The sequence below is a fragment of the Colletotrichum lupini genome, chromosome 7, assembly GCF_023278565.1.
Source record: "Colletotrichum lupini chromosome 7, complete sequence".
In the NCBI taxonomy this organism is placed as follows: domain Eukaryota; kingdom Fungi; phylum Ascomycota; class Sordariomycetes; order Glomerellales; family Glomerellaceae; genus Colletotrichum; species Colletotrichum lupini.
The window spans coordinates 198,418-217,609 of record NC_064680.1 but is presented as its reverse complement, the minus strand read 5'-3'; the positions used below and the strand labels follow the sequence as shown (position 1 = coordinate 217,609).

At 43.3% G+C, this 19,192-nt stretch overlaps 4 protein-coding genes across 4 annotated transcripts; 1 reads left to right on the top strand and 3 right to left on the bottom strand.

Annotated features, from left to right (window-relative positions):
• Positions 1–1,463: 1,463 nt before the first annotated feature.
• CLUP02_13117 (uncharacterized protein) lies at positions 1,464–1,898 on the bottom strand (the record flags this gene model as incomplete). Its single annotated transcript, XM_049292061.1, has 1 exon — positions 1,464–1,898. One exon carries the CDS (start codon positions 1,896–1,898, stop codon positions 1,464–1,466), a length of 435 nt encoding a protein of 144 aa, XP_049149207.1.
• Positions 1,899–2,109: 211 nt separating this feature from the next.
• Positions 2,110–3,372, bottom strand: CLUP02_13116 (globin; the record flags this gene model as incomplete). Its single annotated transcript, XM_049292060.1, has 1 exon — positions 2,110–3,372. One exon carries the CDS (start codon positions 3,370–3,372, stop codon positions 2,110–2,112), a length of 1,263 nt encoding a protein of 420 aa, XP_049149206.1.
• Positions 3,373–3,977: 605 nt separating this feature from the next.
• On the bottom strand, positions 3,978–5,960 carry CLUP02_13115 (uncharacterized protein; the record flags this gene model as incomplete). The annotated part of the gene is made up of 12 exons (XM_049292059.1): positions 3,978–4,052; positions 4,149–4,283; positions 4,361–4,432; positions 4,495–4,606; positions 4,643–4,810; positions 4,869–4,959; positions 5,152–5,248; positions 5,306–5,376; positions 5,465–5,661; positions 5,703–5,770; positions 5,838–5,887; positions 5,948–5,960. The coding sequence occupies 12 exons, from the start codon at positions 5,958–5,960 to the stop codon at positions 3,978–3,980; spliced, it is 1,149 nt and encodes a 382-aa protein (XP_049149205.1).
• An 11,599-nt stretch (positions 5,961–17,559) lies between these two features.
• CLUP02_13113 (FAD dependent oxidoreductase) lies at positions 17,560–19,097 on the top strand (the record flags this gene model as incomplete). Its single annotated transcript, XM_049292058.1, has 4 exons — positions 17,560–17,806; positions 17,859–18,204; positions 18,262–18,787; positions 18,873–19,097. The coding sequence occupies 4 exons, from the start codon at positions 17,560–17,562 to the stop codon at positions 19,095–19,097; spliced, it is 1,344 nt and encodes a 447-aa protein (XP_049149204.1).
• Between the last annotated feature and the right edge of the window lie 95 nt (positions 19,098–19,192).

Here is a 19,192-nt window from a genome sequence, read left to right as displayed (position 1 = left end):
CTTTTTTATCGTTAGGCTATAGTAAATTATTAAAAATATTATATTATTATTCGCGTTAAGCTCTTATAAAAAGATTTATATTAAAAAGAGCGGGCCGTACTTGTCTTACTATAGCTTTTACTAAGTATTCTTAACGTCGCGCTTTTTATATAAGTATACTTATAAAATTACGGATTTAAGTAGTAATATAAGTAAAAATAAGTTTTCTAATTACTAATAATAACTTTATTTATATACTAATTACCTCGGTACTAAGCTCTTATTAATTTAGCTTATAAAAGACCTAGCTTAACGAGTATAATTCTATTATTAGTAATTCGTAATTATACTTATTATATATTATACTTACCCTATACTTATTTTATAAGTTAGGGTATTAATATATATAAACCCTCTATAAATAGCCCGTTTTTAATATTATCGTTTATTACTACTTAGTTACTAATAACTATAATTAACTACTACGCTTATATATAAGATCTAAATATAATAAAGAGCTATTTTACCGCTTTTTTAATTTTAACTTATTTATTTTATAACCGAGGTCTTATTAATATAACTAAACCCTTATAAAAAGGTCGTTAATCGAATTATTTATTAAATTTATTAATAAAAGCTTAAGAAAAATATAAAAAAGTAGAAATTAGGTAATCAAATTTATATAAAATTATCCTGATATAGTTAATAAAAAAGTACTATAATAATTATATAATTACGTTACCTAGGCTAATATATAAGTAACCTAGCTATTAAAGTTAGCTAGAACTAATTAGTATAGTAGCTACTTACTTCGCCTATTATTTCCTTAAACGGGCCTAGTATGGGTGCGGGATAGCCTTCATGTGGGTGCGGAATAGCCGTCCTCGTGGGTCTTGCTGCAAGAAAAATCGTTGAAAATCGTGCGTCACCGGCGAATTGCGATGAATGAATTGGCAGGCAACGTCTCGGGGGGTCTATTCTGACCATCGATCTCTATGAAATCTCTTTAGATTCTCCTTCGTGAAAGACTCAGGTGACTGACCGTCGAGTCTGACCTACGACATTCATGACACAGGTGGACCGAGGAGAATAGAGGAACTTCGGCTGCAGATGAGTAGGATGTGCTTGGCGCTAGCAGCGGGCTTTTCATCATCGCCAGCGGAGGTAGCCCCGGAAGACTTTCCAATCAGAAATGTCGATTACCTGTTGTCTCTCGTGAACATTGACCCGATGATCGATGGGAATTTGATGTGTGGATGTTGATAGTGAACACAATAGATTACTCTCCCCATGTCCCCCATCGGCACAATGTCAGGATCTAAGAGTGCTGTCTGCGACTTCGGCTGCAAGCATATGTCTGGTGACATGGTGATACATGTTGTCTGGCTCTCGTCTCCCGAATTCTCACGAATGAACCAACTGACATTTCCCTGTGGATCATTGGGTATAGATGCGAGTAAGATACAGGTTGCACTGAACTGAGTTCACTCCAGAACCCCAGCGATTCTCTCCAGGCCCCAGTTAAGGAACCCCATAGGGAGTTCTGGGGGGTTGGGGCTCCTGTCAGGGGCTCGGAGGAGCAAGATTAAATAGTGGCGAGTCAGGCGGTTGCATTGTACTACATCCAGTCCAGTTTTCTCGTATGATGGAGGAAACTCAGTCATTGTCAAACCGGCGCTGAATCCGCGATGTTGTGCAAGGGCTGTGAAGGTGACGTCCATTTCGACATCGGGAATTGAGTTCTTGAATTGGCTTGGTTGCCATCGTTGAATTTTCCGGGTGTGCTGAATCACAAAACTCGGATTCTCTGGACCAGTCTCAAACAGAGCGCCATGTGAGGCATCGAGTTGTAGTATTACGCTTCTGATAACAATCGAAATACTCGCATGCTCTGAACCCTCAGAGCCAAAAGGAGCCATCCAGTTTCTGCTCCTGCATCTTTTAATAAGTAAACAAAAGGCATAAATATTTCCGTTTGTGTAGTTTCTGTACCCGTTTCTGTACCCGTTTCCCAGATAGACCACTTTCATGAAACTCCGTCTCACCCGTTTCCTGAATCAGCCCCCAGAACCCATTTCATTCTCCGTAAAAGCAATCACGTCGAGATACTGGTATTAGCCTGTGTCGACCTTATTTTTTGAACTCCAAATCACCCGTAGTAAACCTCTCGAACTTGACTCTGTTGGGATCGACGCCTTGGTTGATGAGGAATTGCGACATCTCAACCATGAAAATCTCAGGACCGCAGATGTAGTACTCCGCGCCACCATGGCTGAGGTAGAGCTCTTCTGGTGCTATCCTCGCAAGATCCATGCGGAGGCCAAAGTCGCTAGAGGAGGAGAGAGAATCATCGTCCTCGACATCGGCGATCTGGGATCGAAAGAACTTGATGATGAAGTTGGCGCGGCTGTAAGCAATCTTGCGGATATGCTCTTCAAAGGGGGCTGCCCGAGCCGAGCAGTGAATCCATGAGATGGGACGGATAGCCTGGCGCTCGATGATGGTGTTGCAGATAGACATGAGAGGCGTGACACCGACGCCTGCGGAGATGAGAACGACGGGAAGAGTGCCGGCCGCGTGGGTGTCGAAGAAGAAGTCGCCGGTAGGATGCGTCAGCTCCACGATGTCACCCGGCCTCTTCTCATCGATGAGATGGTTGGAGAAGACACCAGGGTTGAGGTTAAAGGTGGCGGCTCCCTTGCCGACCTTGACGCCCTGGTCACGCTTGACGGTAATGCGGTAGTAATCCGGTCGTGGTGAGTCACTGAGCGAGTATTGTCGTGACTGATAGTGGCCGAGCTCGGGGATTGTGACGCGGATCGAGGTGTATTGACCTGGGTAGAAGTCAGGTAGCCGTTTGCCGTCGACAGGCACCATGTAGAAGGAGAAGATGTCGTCCGTTTCGGCAACCTTTCTTTCGATGCGGAACTTGCGCCATCCCTTCCACTTGTCATCATCGAACTCGCGATACATTTGGGCCTCGCGGCCGATGAGCATCTTTGCGAGGATCCAGTAGGCCTTTGTCCAGGCTTCGCGGATCTCTGGGGTCATGGCAGGACCCAGAACCTGTCCAAAGGCTTGGATGAGGTACTTTCCCACGATGTCATAGTGTTCCGGTAGAATTCCAAGGGAGCAGTGCTTGTTGCACATGCGCTCCAGCTTGGGGATGAGCTCGCTGATGTGGTTGAGGTTTGCGGCGAAGGAAAGGATGACGCCGGTCAAGGCACGGGGCTGGCGGCCGTTGGCCTGGTTGACCTTGTTGAAGTGGTCATGAAGCTCAGGATGAGCCCGCAGCATGTTGGCATAAAATATGGTCGTGATGGTCTCGCCATGCTCACGCAGAGCCGGGATCGTACCCCTGACGAGCTGTGATTGCTTGTATGTCAAAGCCATGGTTGTGATGGTTCTGCACAGAGAATTTGCTGTTTAGCTTCGGATTGAGAATACTGTTCTGTAGTCCTTGACTGATGGCAGATAGTAACTTGGTAGCCAAAAATGGGAAACCTCACGGTTCTCAAGTAGATACTTCTCGTACCCAGATACAGGGTCAAGGATGGAGATCTAGGGGCAGACCGGAACGGGGATAAATGTTAAAGGGGGTATCAACAGAAATGCACAAACGCTACGGAGAAGTGGGTAAACGTCTGCGTGATAGAAGGAGAGCCGGATCCAAAGGTTTGGGAACACAAATGCAGACGTCTTTCTCGCCGCCGGGTTCGGGCCTCGGAGGAAAGATATAGAAGCTTTCAACTCCAGCCCAAGATGCCTTCGTGTACCCCGTAGAACCACTCCGATAGACACAAAGCTCAATCCTGTCTCACCCCTCCCCCTCGTCGTGCTCCATCATCGCGTGCGCTCGAGTCTTCGCGGTCTGCATGCTTCGAATCAGGCACCGCCCGTCTCGACGGATAGACATCGTATGATTTGTATGCCGTAGTGTAAAAAGAAAGCTGGTTCCTCATTTGAACACGGCTCCCATGGGCCATAGATGCATGGATTCAAGGGTGGGGGGCCCATAGAGGAAGACACTGGGCGCCGTTAATGGTTAATCCAAGGAACAGCGCCAATGGTAGCTAGTCGTTCGCGATGAACCGAGGAGCGGTTCAAAGTCAGCCCTGTCCATCGCCGAGTGGTACAAGACCGGGAAATCAGGGATACCAGGATCTCACAGGCACTAGGGAGACACCGGTAGGGGTATCAACTGGACCCTGAGGGTGACTCGAAGCCTCTCCAGTGGGACACCGCCCGTGAGCTGCCGAGCAAACCGAAGTAACGAGGAGCTCCGGGGGTCTTCTAGAAGTACGCTAAGAGGCGGGTTTGTGGTAGATATTCCGCACAACTTTTGCTGCATGCAGTCCGAGCTGCCTCGAGGGAAACAAACTGAAGGTCTCAAGCAGTACTCCGTAGCTTTGCAGAGTGGTGATTGAGGATCTCGTGGAGACAGGTACGCTGGCTTATTACCCAGTCTGTCAGATGTAACCGGGCGCACGGAATAGCCCGAATTCTTCTCTTCACAGAGGCTGGAGCAAGGCAGGCGGGAAACCTGAGCATGCGGACAGAACCCCCCAGGCTGCGATGGAGGCGGCGGTTGGAGGTGACTCTGAGTTTGCAGTCCTCTAGCTCGTCCCTTGTTCCTAACAGACGTCAGCGACACGCGATGTACAGTGGAGTAGAGAACACGCCACAGCAAGGAATTGCCGAGTTGCAATTGCAAACTCGTATGATGAGATTTGCGGTTTCCGGAATGCCTAATTGAGGGTCCACGGGGCTTCGCCCAATGGTCTCAATATTGATCCTTGGAAGTACTTTGATGCCATGTAAGGCTTTGCTTCTTTGCTTGGGTGACAGCGAGGAGTGAGAGAAAGACAGAGGGAGAAAACGGGGGAAACAGAGGCGACAAGGGGTTGAGCGGCACATAACCACAAACACTGTGACGCTTCTCCAGTTTACCCAGGAGCACTTTTTCACTTCCCGATTCCCCTGGAGGGGGGGAACAACGTCCGTGTGTCATGGACGGCTTTTTGTTCGGCTTTCTGCCCACTCTGTTGGAGCGTCGGGGGGGGGGGGGTTGTATTTAATACCGTTCGTCGTCTGTTGGGTCTCACAAGTTACGCTCAAATCTCAACGCGAATTCCCATTACGACGTCGGAAAGAAAACTGAGTTTTGCCAACTGATACAATATCTATTGGTGGAGTTGCAATCATATACCCTTTCTTCGTCAAGTTTCAACTTGAGCCGGAAAGGATTGAGTGGAGTTGTCTTATTTTGCTATTCGCACTGGCCAGTTCGGCTACGGTGAGACACAGCACCACTGCGTGCTCGAACGGGGTGGTTCCTTTCGCTTGTGACTGGAATCTGCAGCGCATATGTACGGATGTGCTCGATGAAAAAGTCTGCTGAATGGAACATCTGCCAGGGCTTCTGATCCGTCTTCCATCCCGGCCGGAGGATCCGCACATGTCGCGATTGTAGAAGCTTACTCACTGCATGTCGTCACGCCACGATCTCCCAGCCTCATCTTGTTCATCTTCTCTTTTAGAGTAAATGGTGTTGAGACGGAAGCGCCATCGCGTGTCGACACTGTCCGTAGTCGGGATTCCCCGGGCTTTGGCGGCACGAAGCTCATCAACAACCCCGAACCACCCCGCATACAACCCTTGACAGTGGCCTGCTTCTCGAGCCTCGAAGCGGAAACCGTTAGCGGATCAGAGTCTTTCCATACGCAATTGTCAGATTGTCAATGTGACCTCCACCTACAGGTATCCGTAGTATGTACTTCGTGGAGCCCACCTACTGGGCCCGTCAGTGATGTGATGGAGATCTCTTAAGATCTCGATGGACCAACAGAAGACTATACAGTAAAGTAGGGGGCCAAAAGGCCCTCGCGAATTTCCAAGGTGCCCGCCTCTTGTCATTTGTGACAGGTGTCAAAGTACAATGCAAACATTGCAATATGAATCTCTCCACGCGGCGGCCGCATACATGTCGCTTGAAGCTATTGAACACCGAGGAGATGATCGCACTGGTGGTCGGCGGATGACCGAAGCGCAATTTCAAATGCAGGCGCCAATTCTCACATAGAATTTTGAGCCTACCCGCCCAGCGTACCTAGGTGACCAGCGGATTGATAGATCCCACTTCCCCTCCGTCCGTGTTGATAAATAGACCGAGGCGTGACGAAATGAATCTGATATGTCATTTCGCCGAGGGATTTGTCCCCCAAATTCCATAGGGAGGAGGAGAAAATGTTTGCTGCTCTTATTGATCTTCTTCGACGCCACCAAAGGAAACCAGACCCTCAACTTGCGGCGCTCTTCGATATTGTGGCGGCCGTTTCATTTGCTTCTGCGCGTCCTAAAAGTGAGACCTGACGCAATGCAGGTGTGAGCATAGCTTTTGGTCCGATTCTAGGTCCTCACGAAGACAATTGCAGGAAATCTCCGGGGGGCCCAGTTCCAACCTGCGAGATGCATCACACGAGCCAGGTGCTCGACACCACATGCTGACAAGCAAACATCGTTCCAGGCCCTGTCTGAGCAGAAGACATGCCTGTTCCGTTGCTGCTCTCGCACGTTTTCAGTCTGGGAAGAAGAAATGTTTCGCCCGTTTGCCAATTTGTAATTGACAAGCAAACACCAAGCTCGTCCGGTCTAGAGCCGCTTGGACTTCCGCAACCTTCAACACCACACGCGTTTTCCACGAGCCACATGGCGTCCACGAGTACGACATGATGCAACTTGGGAGAAGAAAGGGGATGCTAGCACGGCTTCCTCCCCGGCCAAGTCACCAACGGGCTGCACCCGACCCAATTGGGCTTACCTGAACCTAGCTAATGACGGGCGGGTAAAATTTTGACACTTCCAAAGCCGACGGCGTCGAAAATCTCTTTGAATCCGCTACACCCTTGCCCATGACAGTAAGCTCCCAACAGTAATAACTAACGAAAGATGTTTGCTTGCCAGGTGCGCCGGCCTCCCGCTCATCGCGCATCAATGCGAAATTTCAGCCGGTGGCCCGTTGCGCATCTGCCCGGAAGCTCCAGTCGCTACATGGCCTCCACAGTTTGGGGACCAAGCACACTTGGCAATTGGCTTGGGGCTTGTCATCACCGTTGTTAGCCTATCTCTAAGACCCATATGCGTCTGACACAGTGCTTTCGACGTCGCATTCAATACGGATGAGGGCCTGCGTATGGCGGGGCGGGCATTGTAGCGAACACGGCATCTAGTCTTTTGCAGGTCAAGATGCGACTGACGGTTCAAACGCTTTGGCGATGATAGATTACTGATCACGGTGACTGACTTGGACTTGGAAATCACATACACGCCGATCCAAGACATAGTAAGGACACGAAAGTAACGAATCCGTATTCAACTACACCAATGGTGATTCGCGATCTCGTTGGTCGGCTATCACTCAAAGCAACTTGCGAAACCATCTCCTAGCTTTTCCTCATCATTAAGCGAGGCAAGATGACGAGCAGCATACTGTATACGCAGGCTTGCGGAGACCGTATATGTATCGTATTGCAAATGATGCTTAGGGTCCAGATTTACTGCCACTTCGACCCAACATCTCGTACGAGGCATGCTATTCCACTGTTTAACTCCATCGTTTTGCATTACTAGAGGATTACCACAGTACATATAGACGCTACCCTACCCTCGAATTCCGTACTATTCAACCTTAACCCTTTTCTTACCTATCCTTTCCTCTATTTTACCCTCTCCCTTATTAAAGAATCGCTAGAATCGTAATTTTAATAGCTTATTAATAAACTAATATTATTATTTAAAAATAAATAACTTATTCTTATATGTAAGTATTAGGAGTCTTATTATTATAAAAATAATAATAAGTATACTAAAGTATTTAAAAAAGCTTTTTAATAAATTTTTAATACTATTTAAAGCGATTATTCTCGAGCTATAAAAAGAAGCCGAGGTATTATATTAATACGGCCCTATTTATTTTATTAATATTAATAATACCCTTCTTAATATAAGATATATTAATAATATTCTATAATTATATTATTACGCTTTATAAATCGTATTTAATATTAGCGAGGTTTTTAATATTATTTACTAAGTTTTTTATTAAAATTATTATTATAGGGTTAGTTTAGTTATTAATATTTTAATAAGTATTTTAACTTAACTTAGAGGCTCTTATAGCTCTTAAAAAAAGGTTTTTAAAGGATTTATAATTAGACTTTTTATTTATTATAAATAAAGCTATTATAATTAAAGCTATAGTACTATTTACGGACTTCGATAATAAATAGTTAATAATATAATTATTTTTCTTTTATAATAAGCTTAAAAAAGTATTTTAATTTAAGTACTAAGTAAGTATTATACTATTTTATTAAAACTGTATTCTTATACTTATAACTTAAAAAGAATTAACTTTTTTCGATAATAAGGTACTTAGAGGCATGCTATTCTAGCGCATTTACTAAAGGGTCGGGCCGTTGACCTCGAATGAGCTACCACTTCCGATAGACTGAGATGACTTTCCTGTGAACACGAGTTGTCGAGGATGGAGTCTCCGCTGCGGCGTAGAACAAACCCCGAGGCTACAGTGCGGATGTGGTCATCGGCCAGATTCTTCACAAACATTGCGAATGAGCGTCATATGTGAAACTGAATTCTTCAGAACCCATCTTGCATACGGTGATGCTACCACTTGCCATGGAGTCGGCGAAATGATTGCGGCCCTTGAGATGTAGCATATGTACAGTATGCATGACTGCATTCAAATGGGTAGTAAGCTTGTACTCCGTACTCGGTCTTGATATACTGCTAGTCAAGATATCCAGTCAACGTGAGGAACTGGTCGAGACGCGTGTCCGTGTATCGCTAATAATAATGTACCTGGAATCAGGTGACATCAAGCCTCCGCCATCTGGCTGATTTTCACAAGACAGCCAGCCGTAAGTATTTCATATCAGGCATGACGTTTGAAGCTACATGGGATCTGTCGGTCCCATCAATCCCTCTGGTACCATCCATATCGTCAATGTCTCACTTGCGCGACAGATATGACATACCTGGTTCGGTTACGGAGCGGGCGCGGAGGCTCCAAAGCCCCGCCAATTTGACGAGCCCAGTAGCTCAGGTTAGGTGATATCGTGATTGAGAACCCAAGTCAATCACACATTTCCTTATAGTTTGATGTACACCATACTCCTCGGACAAGGAGTCCGATCTATCAAAGAGACGCATCGTCAGATGAGCTAGGTACTGCAACCAGAGCCCACGTGTTATTGAGTGGCTTGCACGCCCGGCGTGAGATGTGTAGCCAAGACTACTTATGAATACGATTGCATGCATAATCTTCTGCGGCAGCTATGAGAATTGTCTCTGGGTAAGGTATGAAAGCCTCGTTGTGATGCCGGTAATTTAAGCCGTCCATGCGAGTGAGTTGATTGCATCACCCGTGATGAATGAAATTTGACGGTCGGTTCATATATAAGTAAGTCCTCGTCTCCAGAACGACCACGAGGATGTACGTGAGCAGAATGAGATCAAGCTTCTGCGAAACATCGGCTAAACCAGAGCTGCCAAGGTGCTCGAGAACGCCATCTAATTAATCCATCTTGCTGAAGCAAGACAATTGGATATTGGGAGGCAAGCCACAATGACTGAGGTGGGAAAAATAATATTGGACAGATCGAGCGTGGGGGCGTCTTTCGGCATACCTAAATCTCAACAAGATTTCAACTAGACTTTAGTCAGGTATTGCATCCATTAGGTTAGTGATTATGTGGTGAGCTCAGCGCTCATTATGCTGTTCTTGGCTTTTCCCTTTATTGGCCGGATGCTTGGACCGACGATGCTATGCTTGAGGTTAATGAGACTTGATTAGTACCGGAATGCACATCGACCGATCTGGAAGGAATTCTCCCCACTTCCAATATCCAAGAATACGGGAAGTCAACCAGCCACGCGACAGCCGTGGGGTTGTTTGATGCATTTGGCTGGTGGCATCGGCAGTCAACGAGGTCCCTGCAGTATTGTTGACGTCCTCTGTTCCAAATCAGACCCGATGAGTGACCGAGTGCCTGTTTGGGCAATGGAGACATGCAGCTCGTAGTTGGATTAACCAGATCCGATCTGGAGGAACGTTTGGGCACATTCCATGACTCCATGGCGTCATCGATTCGTAGATAGCAGCAACGTTGCCATGGACGCATGGTTCATGCACAAGACAGACTCACTATTGAGGAAACTCGCCGGTTAAAGACTGAAGCGTAAACTCACGTCATTGAGATACAAGTGAGCTCAGGAAATAAAAATTGACCGTGAAGCACTAAAGCACTACAGAGTAAAGCCGCCTGATGTGGCCTGTTTCTTCTTCATCGAGGCTAGGTATCTGTCACGAGTTATGGCACGCAGCAATGGGCATACGGAGTGTGGTAAAAGTGGCTTAACTATCAAAGTAGAAATAGACAAAAGGAGAAGGTCTATATATACGATATCTGAGATAGACACGTGATTTAGTACGTAACGGGCACTTTATGAGGTACGATTACTATCCCTGTTATGTAACATACCCCCTAATTACTACCGCTAGGGAGCTATTATACCTAAGATAGAATCTCTAAATGCCCTTATAAAGGCCTAATTTAGTTGAATATAAATAAAGGAAAATTAAGCGTAAGGGATATACGTCTTTTAAACCGCGTTTATTATAAATATATCCCTTTATTTAAAATAAATAGAGTCCTAACCCGGAATAGCACGTATTCTATTACTTCTAATATATAAATTACTAAGGGCGAGGCTACTTAGCCGCCTTATATATATCTAAATTCTCGCGGCGTCGCCTAGCTATTATTTTTTTTCCTCTTTTTAACACGACGAGTCGAATCGTTTACTAATTATCGTAGTTAACTAACTATACTTTTCTTAGGTTAAGGGCAATGTCCTTAAAAAGGCGCTTTAGAGCCATGGTCTCTTTTACGGTTTCCTTAAGGTAAAAAAGCTTAGCTTCGGTAGTTAACGTCGTAACTATCGCCTAGCGTGCTAATTTCTATTAAATTAGGCTACTAAAAAGGAACATTATATATCCCTAAGATAATCGTCGTATTACCTCGTTATTTACGAAGCTAGTATCTCTAATTAGAAGTAATAATTACGCACTTAGTATACTACTATAATAGAGCGTAAGATATCTCGTTATATAAAGATATTAAATATAGTAATTAATTACTTTAATATAAGTTGCGCTTAGGTTAGTTAGGAACCGTAATAATTATAAGTAAATAAAAGCGACGTCTAGTCTAATTATAATAGCTATATAAAGCACACTCCCGACCTTCTCTTAGTAGCTCTTTATTTCCTCCTTTATTACCTACCCCTCGTTTAGTTTAAACTCTTTTTAAAAAAGAGGGGTAGCTAGATATAGTAAATCTATAAAGTCGAAGCGCTTAGTAACTCGCTTAATATATACGTTATAAATAAAGTAAACCTTATGAGTAGTACGGTTTTATAAAATCCGTACTCCGAGGAAGTAATTAATCGGTCTATTCTTTTTAAGGTTAATATATTCTTTTATACCGTCGACGATCCCCTAAGCCGCTTTTTAGTTATCTTAATAATATAGAATAATAAAGTTATTAACGTAGAATACTAGTATTACCTTCCTATTTATAGTTTAGTAAATATAGATCTCCTCGTAACTATATATTATATTTATATTACGGAGTATAGAAATAAAAGTTTAAAACTAGAGAATTAGTAAGTCTCGGAGGCTATATAAAGCGCGTTAGAGTTTATTTACTTTATTAATAACTTTATATCCCTCTAAGAGTTTAATAATTACTAGCTTCTCGCTCTTAAGAGGCGCGTTAAGGAATGCGTTAATAGTATTATACTAGTCTATTTTAAGGTCGAATTAAATAGTTATTATTATTATAAGCCTAAAGGCCTTTGCGGCGAGCGTCGAAGCGTATATATTTTATAAGGGGTTAAGTAGTTATATATCCCCCCTTATATATATACGTGCTTTTACCTCGCTAACCTCGTTATTAACGTCGTACTTATAAGTATATACCTACTTTAATAAAAGTGGGATCCCTTATTTAGGATCACGGTCGACCTCTTCTTATATACTAATATCCCTTAGCTTTTTATTTCTATATCTATAGTATCCCTAAATAACTTTTATAGTTACGGTAAGAGATATTTAATATCGCTAAACTTCTTTAGTAGGCTCTAGAAGTTAACTTTAATAAGTCGTAGTTTTTAAACTCCTCTAGAGCGCTCTAAGTAGGTCCTATAAACTACTCCTTTTATTACTTAATAAAGTATTATATATCTTATACTACTTTCCTCTATAGCTTTTTATTAATTAAGTATAAAAGTAGAGAAAAAGTAGTCCTAGAGACGGTTATAGTAATCGCCGTTTCCTATATTCGAATATAAAAGCGTTATAAAAATATTATTATCGAAGCGTTATAGAGGTCTGCGGGCCCGGTTTAAACGTTTAGGACCTAACGGAGCTTTACTTAGTACTTAATAAGGCGGTTTTTATAAGCTCTGTTCTTATATAATAGTAGAGGTTTATTATAAGGGTTCCTTACTAACGTCGACTTTAGTATTAAGAATTACTTTTTTACGATCGGTACTTTATCTACCGCGTGCTCTAGCGTTTTACTAAGAGCCGTTAGGAATTAAAGGCTTAAGAACCTCCGCGGTATATATAAGTACTTATAAAGCGGACTATAGACTGCGCAAAGCCGTTTATAACCTAGTTATTATATTCCTTTTTTTACCCCTACCCCCGAGCTCGCGCAAGGGGGTTATCTTAGGGATTAATAATAATAATAAGACTATATTAGCCTCTTTAGCCTTATTTACCGCACCCTAGAGTACGTTTATCGGTTACTTAGCGTCCTAAATAATTAAAAATCTAATAATAATACTATCCTCGATTATAAAGTTATCTTAAGTACTAGTATTTTTAAAGTCTAGATCTACTTCCCCGAGTGCTCGAATTAACTTATTATTAGTATTAAAGAGTTCTTATATTTTTTAGATTACTAGATTTACTTATTTACTTACGATAGCTTGTTCCTCGTATATAGGATTATAAAATACTTCTTTATTAAACCTAATATTTTTTATAATAAATACCTACTTAAGCGCGGGTACCTAGACCCTATATATATTATGCGTTTTTAGTATATATCTAACTAAGTATTTTATATACCCGCAGGGAAGTACTTTAAACTCCTTTTAACGTATACCCTTCTTATGATCCCTATAAAGAGGGTATGCTTAGTAACTATATACGTAGAGGCTACCGAGATACGGGGTAACTAGTTTAGAATCCCGTACTTAGTAACCCGTTTACTACTAGCGTTAATACCGCTTTTATTAGTTAATTTCTATTATAATAAGCGAATCTCCTTTATTAGCCTCCCGTGGGGTAATATTATAAATAAAGATTACTACTAGTACTATTTCGTCCTATAAATTCGTAAAGAGGTTCGCAAAAAGGCATATCTTACGAGCTTTAGTAATTACGAGTTAACCTACTCTTTTAGCGTTACTTATAGGTTTTTTTATATATAGAGGTAGAAGTTCTATTTTAATTCTTAGCTCGCTATACTATGTCTTATATACGCGTTTAACGTTTACGGTTAGGAGAGCGGTCTTATTATTACTTTTAAAAAAGCAAATTAGAGTCCCTTTTTAATAACGAATCGCTACCTCGAGGCTCTATAATACGAAAAGCACTTCCTCCTCTATTTTTATCCTTAAAAAGAACCCCCTAAGCTATTTACTATATTTATTAAAAGCTATAAGTATATATTATCGTTTACTAAGAAATAGTTCGAAGTAAAAGAGATCCTAGTATATATAGTACTATAGCCGTAAGGCTCTTCTCGAAGGTAGTCCTCTTAAGACTACTATCTTAGCTTTAAATAATATATATACTTTATACTTAACTTATAATAGAGGTTTAATACGCACACCTCGAGTCTTATATAGTAATTAACGAAGAGTATTAAGTCTAAAATAACCTGTTCTAAGGTACTAAAGGAGCGCGCTATTAGACCTCTTATAGGTATATTAATATAAATAACGGAATTTTCTACGGCTAATTAGTAATATAATACTAGCTAGGCTCTATAGGATACGCTTAAGGTTTATAAAAGAAGGATAGGATTAGAGGAGCTTATATTCGAGGAAGACTAGATTATTTTTTTAGATAAGCTACTTTTTAATAGTGCTCTTATAAAGCGTTCCCTATTATAAAGTACAATCTAGACCGTAGTACTAGAGTACGCTTTTATTTAGTAAAGTCTTTAAGACTATATTAATATAGAATCCCTCGACGTAAGCGACGTTTTAAAGCTTTAAATCGTAAGTTCCCTTTCCCTTAGGTCCGTCTAGGACGCCCTTTATAATACGAGTACTACGTGTAGTAATAAGTAGTATAGTAGTTCCTAATTTAACGTAGTTTTTATTACTTAATAATACGCAACTCTCGGGTTTAAGTAGGCTCTTATTATTAACTAGATATATTACTTTATAACTATTTATTACCGTACTCTAAGAAAGGGGGTAAGTGCTACTTATAGGGGTACTAAAGATTGCGTTTATCTCTAAGTCCTAACTTTTTATAAGTATAGCGACTACGTAGCCCTCGTCCTAGTTTATTAATAAGCTCGCTATAAGTTAATTAGAGGATCTTTTTAAAAACCTAGGTTTCTTAGGGGTTCTATCGTTCCTTAGCTAACTAGCTTTTTTAAGCTTATCGTAAAGTAATTTCTACTTACTTAATTTAATAGTAGCAAGGACTTCTTTTATATAGCTCTTTAGTATTCGTATTAATAACTTATTAGCGTTTCGGCTTATAAGTACTTATTCTAATTTTTAGTACGCCGTAGGGCGCTACGAGTATACGTAATTATAAGGGTATATAACGTTACCCTTATTATTTACGTCGTTAACTAAGTTAGAGCGTTTAGTAAAAGTAAAGTAAGCCCCTCTTTAACCTAAAGGTCGTTTAGTATATACGTCCTAGGTTACTAAGCTAAATATATACATAATCTCCTCGAGGGTCCTCGTATACGTTCCGAAGGCTATTAATTCGCTAAAGGTCTTATATATACGTTAGCCTTATATAGGGTTAAGTCTAGACTTAACTATAACTAGGAAGTTAAGTACGGCGATCTCTCCGCTAATTTCTAAAATATTATACGTTTTAACTCGGAAGTAAGCGGACTACTACTCCTTATACTAATATTAAGGGTTAATTCCGGTCCTTATTTTATTAAGGGCTTATCGGTATTCCTCTCGAACCGCATTCCTTACTACTAGTTCGGGTAGCGCAAATTCCTATTTTAAATATTTAACGATTCGCTATATACTAAACTTAGCGCCGTTCTTAGTAGCTTTTTAAAATGCGTATTTATATAGTATAGCGTTAACTAATTTTATTAATTACTAAGCGAGGACTTTAATATACGTATTAATAGTATTACGTTCGTAAGCTATAAGTTACTCGTATTTAGTATTAAGCTCCTATTATTTCTAAATATTCTTAAGCGTATAGATCCTCTTTATAAGTGCGGTATAAAGATAGATTTATCTATATAAAGTAAGTAGTATAGCTAGCTTTGTAAAAAGAAACCCGGCTTAGTTCTATAAGTTACTTATACTTAAAGAAGTCGAAAGGTTCGTATTAAGAGTTGTGTTTAGAAGCTATTAGCGGAGGATTTCTTAGTTTTTTTAGTCGTTCTCGAACGCCTTATAACGGGCTTAGTAAGCTCGTAGTTCTTTTTTATTATAAGTTATAACTAATTATTCGAATTCTAAGGGCGAAGTGAGCACTATAGAGGGGTTAAGGAATACGTTAGAATTTAGAGCGTTTAGGTCGACGTATTTCTAAACCCCGACGCCCTTATTTATAGTACGAAGTATATTAAACTATTTAATTTAATTATCGTAGCTAGTTAGTTTAGCTTAGGCTAAAGTAGGTATAAGTAAGTCGGTTATTTTAAAGAGATCGTAAGAATCGTATTAATAAGTGCGTTATCGTAGTATAAGGTCTTAATTAAGAGCTAGGCTTATAACTATTACGAGTTATAGTACGTAATAATAGGTATACGGAGTGTAGTAAAAGTAGCTTAATTATTAAAGTAGAAATAGATAAAAGGAGAAGGTCTATATATACGATATCTAAGATAGATACGTGATTTAGCACGTGACGGGCACTTTGTGAGGTGCGATTACTATCCCTGTTACGTGACAGTATCCGCATCTGGATGAGAAATTATGTGTAAGGTAGTATAGCATATGAGCTAGACCCAAAGCCACAGATGCGTGAGGGCCTCTGGGTGAGAAGATGGAAATTCTGCCCCGCGCAATAAGCATGACTCGAGAATGGTCGGGTCTGGCCGACATGGATGCCGCAGTTCGTAGTTGAGGACTTGAGAGCTGTTTGAAGCTGTTTATCGTCACGCCTTGCGACTTTTAGAGGGGACAAGTCGGAATCGTTTGGTGGTGATTCGAGGAGCGGAGACGAGCCAATTTCTCAAAGTTAGCATTGACCTGCGCGCTAAAGACTATCTAGTCTCGGATCCCTCATCAACGATCACAGGCAGCAGAGGGTATTGACACTGAATGATTTGAAAGCAAGTCGACCGGGAAATCTAGCAAAGTTCACAACGATGATACCTGATAACGAGCGGTGAGCTCGGTCAGGTAGCAACAATGGCGCATCCCCTGGCCGGAGGGCATTCCCCGTCAACAAGGTTTCAAGCCTCGTGGCCCGTCAAGCAGATTGACATGTCGGCGGTGAGCCATCGTGAAAGTTCCGAGGGGTCGCAGAGACCCAAACTTGACAGATGACAGGTGCGGGGTCAGGGGCGTGGCATGCCGTTCATCTATGAGGCCCCAAAAGGTATTGTCGTAGCGTTTTGCAGTAGCGTGACGGATGCCCAAGGCGTCGGTACCGAGTGAACGATGTTAGTGTGCTGGGCTGGGGCAGGCCACAGAACGTGCGGTTGCGCGAGTCAGGTAATTTGCAAACAAGGGGTTGTGATCCCCAGAGTTGAGTGGCGAGAGTGGGTAGGAAGCGTGCAAGGTTTGAATGTTACTGGCAGTGTTCGTTGAGGTTGAAGTTTAACTAAACTTATCAACAAGGGCAATGGGGTGAAACTTGCCCAGTTGGCCCCGTTAAGTCGTCTGCATGACCTTGCCTTAGTGCCTCCGACATTCCCGGAGTGAGACAATAGCCCTTCCGAGGCGACTCCCGGCAAGGCCCCGGTTTCGCCGGCCCGGGTCTGTGCAAGATCCCGGTCGGCGCCGAGTCGGAGCTGGTAGACACGACCCCGCGTTTTCGGCATTTACTTGCCTATCTCTCTCGGAGCATCTTTACACCCAACACACTCCGATGTCTGTCTACCTCGTGGTCACCTTATCTTAACTATATTACCAACTTACAATAACAATCTCATCTCGAAGACTCACATTTCGTACTTGTTTGTGTTCTCATAGTGTTGAATCTACGTCATCTACCTCGGTCGTTCACGACACAACTCAAGGTTCTCTATAATGTCCGAGACTCCGTTCCCTGTCCCTAATGCCATCACCCCATACTGGCGCAAGGATCTGCATCCTCTAGACAGCCACCAAAGCTCCGAGACCCTGCCGGCGGAACAGGACATTGTCATTATCGGTGCCGGATACTCAGGCGCCGCTTCGGCGTACTACCTCTTGGATGGCACTGATCCCTCATCACGTCCGACTGTCACAATCCTCGAAGCCAGGCAAGCATGCTCCGGTGCAACAGCCCGCAACGGTAGGCACTCTTCCGTCACAGTATAGATGGTTCCCAATCTAACATGGTCAAGGCGGCCACGTGAGGCCGGATCTCTATGCTGGACTTCCCGCCCGCGCCAAACGATATGATCAAGAGACTGCGGATGAGATGGCGCTATTCGAGCTTGCCAATCTTCATGCTGTGAGAGATCTCGTACTGGAAAAGAAAATTGACTGCGACTTCCGGATGACTACATCTATGGCTGTCTTGAGAGACCCGGCACTTGCAAAGCCGATCAAGGAAGGCCTAGATGAGCTCCTGCAATGGAATTCGCCGACCGCAAAGCTCGTTCACTATCTTGAAGGCAAAGAAGCCGCGACATTTTCCGGTGTCAAGGATGCGACTGCTGTATTCTCGTTCCAGGCGGGCTCGATCTGGTATAGTCTGCAATCATTCTGTTGCCTGCGCCGGCGTAAAAGCTGATCCCCCTTCAGGCCCTACAAGCTGGTTATGTTCCTCCTGTCTCAGGCTGTCGACAAGGGAGCCCAGCTGCACACTCACACGCCCGTAGTCAAAGTTTCCGACTCCCAAGAGGGCGGCTTCTGGACCATAACCACGCCCAGAGGTGTCATTAAGGCAAAGACGGTAATTTACGCTTCCAACGGGTACACGTCAACGATCCTTCCAGAGTACAAGAACCGTATCATCCCCGTCCGCGGGATCTGCAGCCATGTGGCTGCTCCTGATGGCGCCGAGCACCCGCATCTCCCCATGACATACTCACTACGGCACGGAGCCAATCTATACGACTACCAAGTCACACGACCGGATGGGAGCATCGTCGTGGGCGGTGCTAGGACCGAAGTCATCCCGCGCGTCAACGAATGGTACAACGTCTGGGACGATTCGAAGCTCATCGAGCCCGCGGCTCATTATCTTGACGACCACATGCAGCGGAACTTCCGTGGGTGGGAGAACAGCGGGGCAAAAGTTGACAGCATCTGGACAGGAATCATGGGCGTGAGTTTTGCCGCGCCCTGCGAACCTATTTAGTGGACGCGAATAATGATATGGAGGTGCGAATGACTGACACAAACGGGCATAGTACACCAACGATACATACCCCCATGTCGGTCCTGTACCTTCAAAGCCGGGGCAGTTCATCTGCGCGGGATTCAACGGGCATGGCATGTCATTCATCCTATTGACAGCCAAGGGTTTGGCGAAGATCGTACGGGATGATGTGCCATTTTCGCAGTCTGGCGTTCCGCGATTGTTCGAGACGAGCGAACGCAGACTCCGGGAGGAAAAGAATGAGCTGCTCGGTTAAGTCGCCGAGCTAACTTGACAAATATGCTCTGCCCAGGCGGAAGATAGTTGTATGTAGCATGGCTCAAAGAAGAGATGAACACTCTGATGCCTATA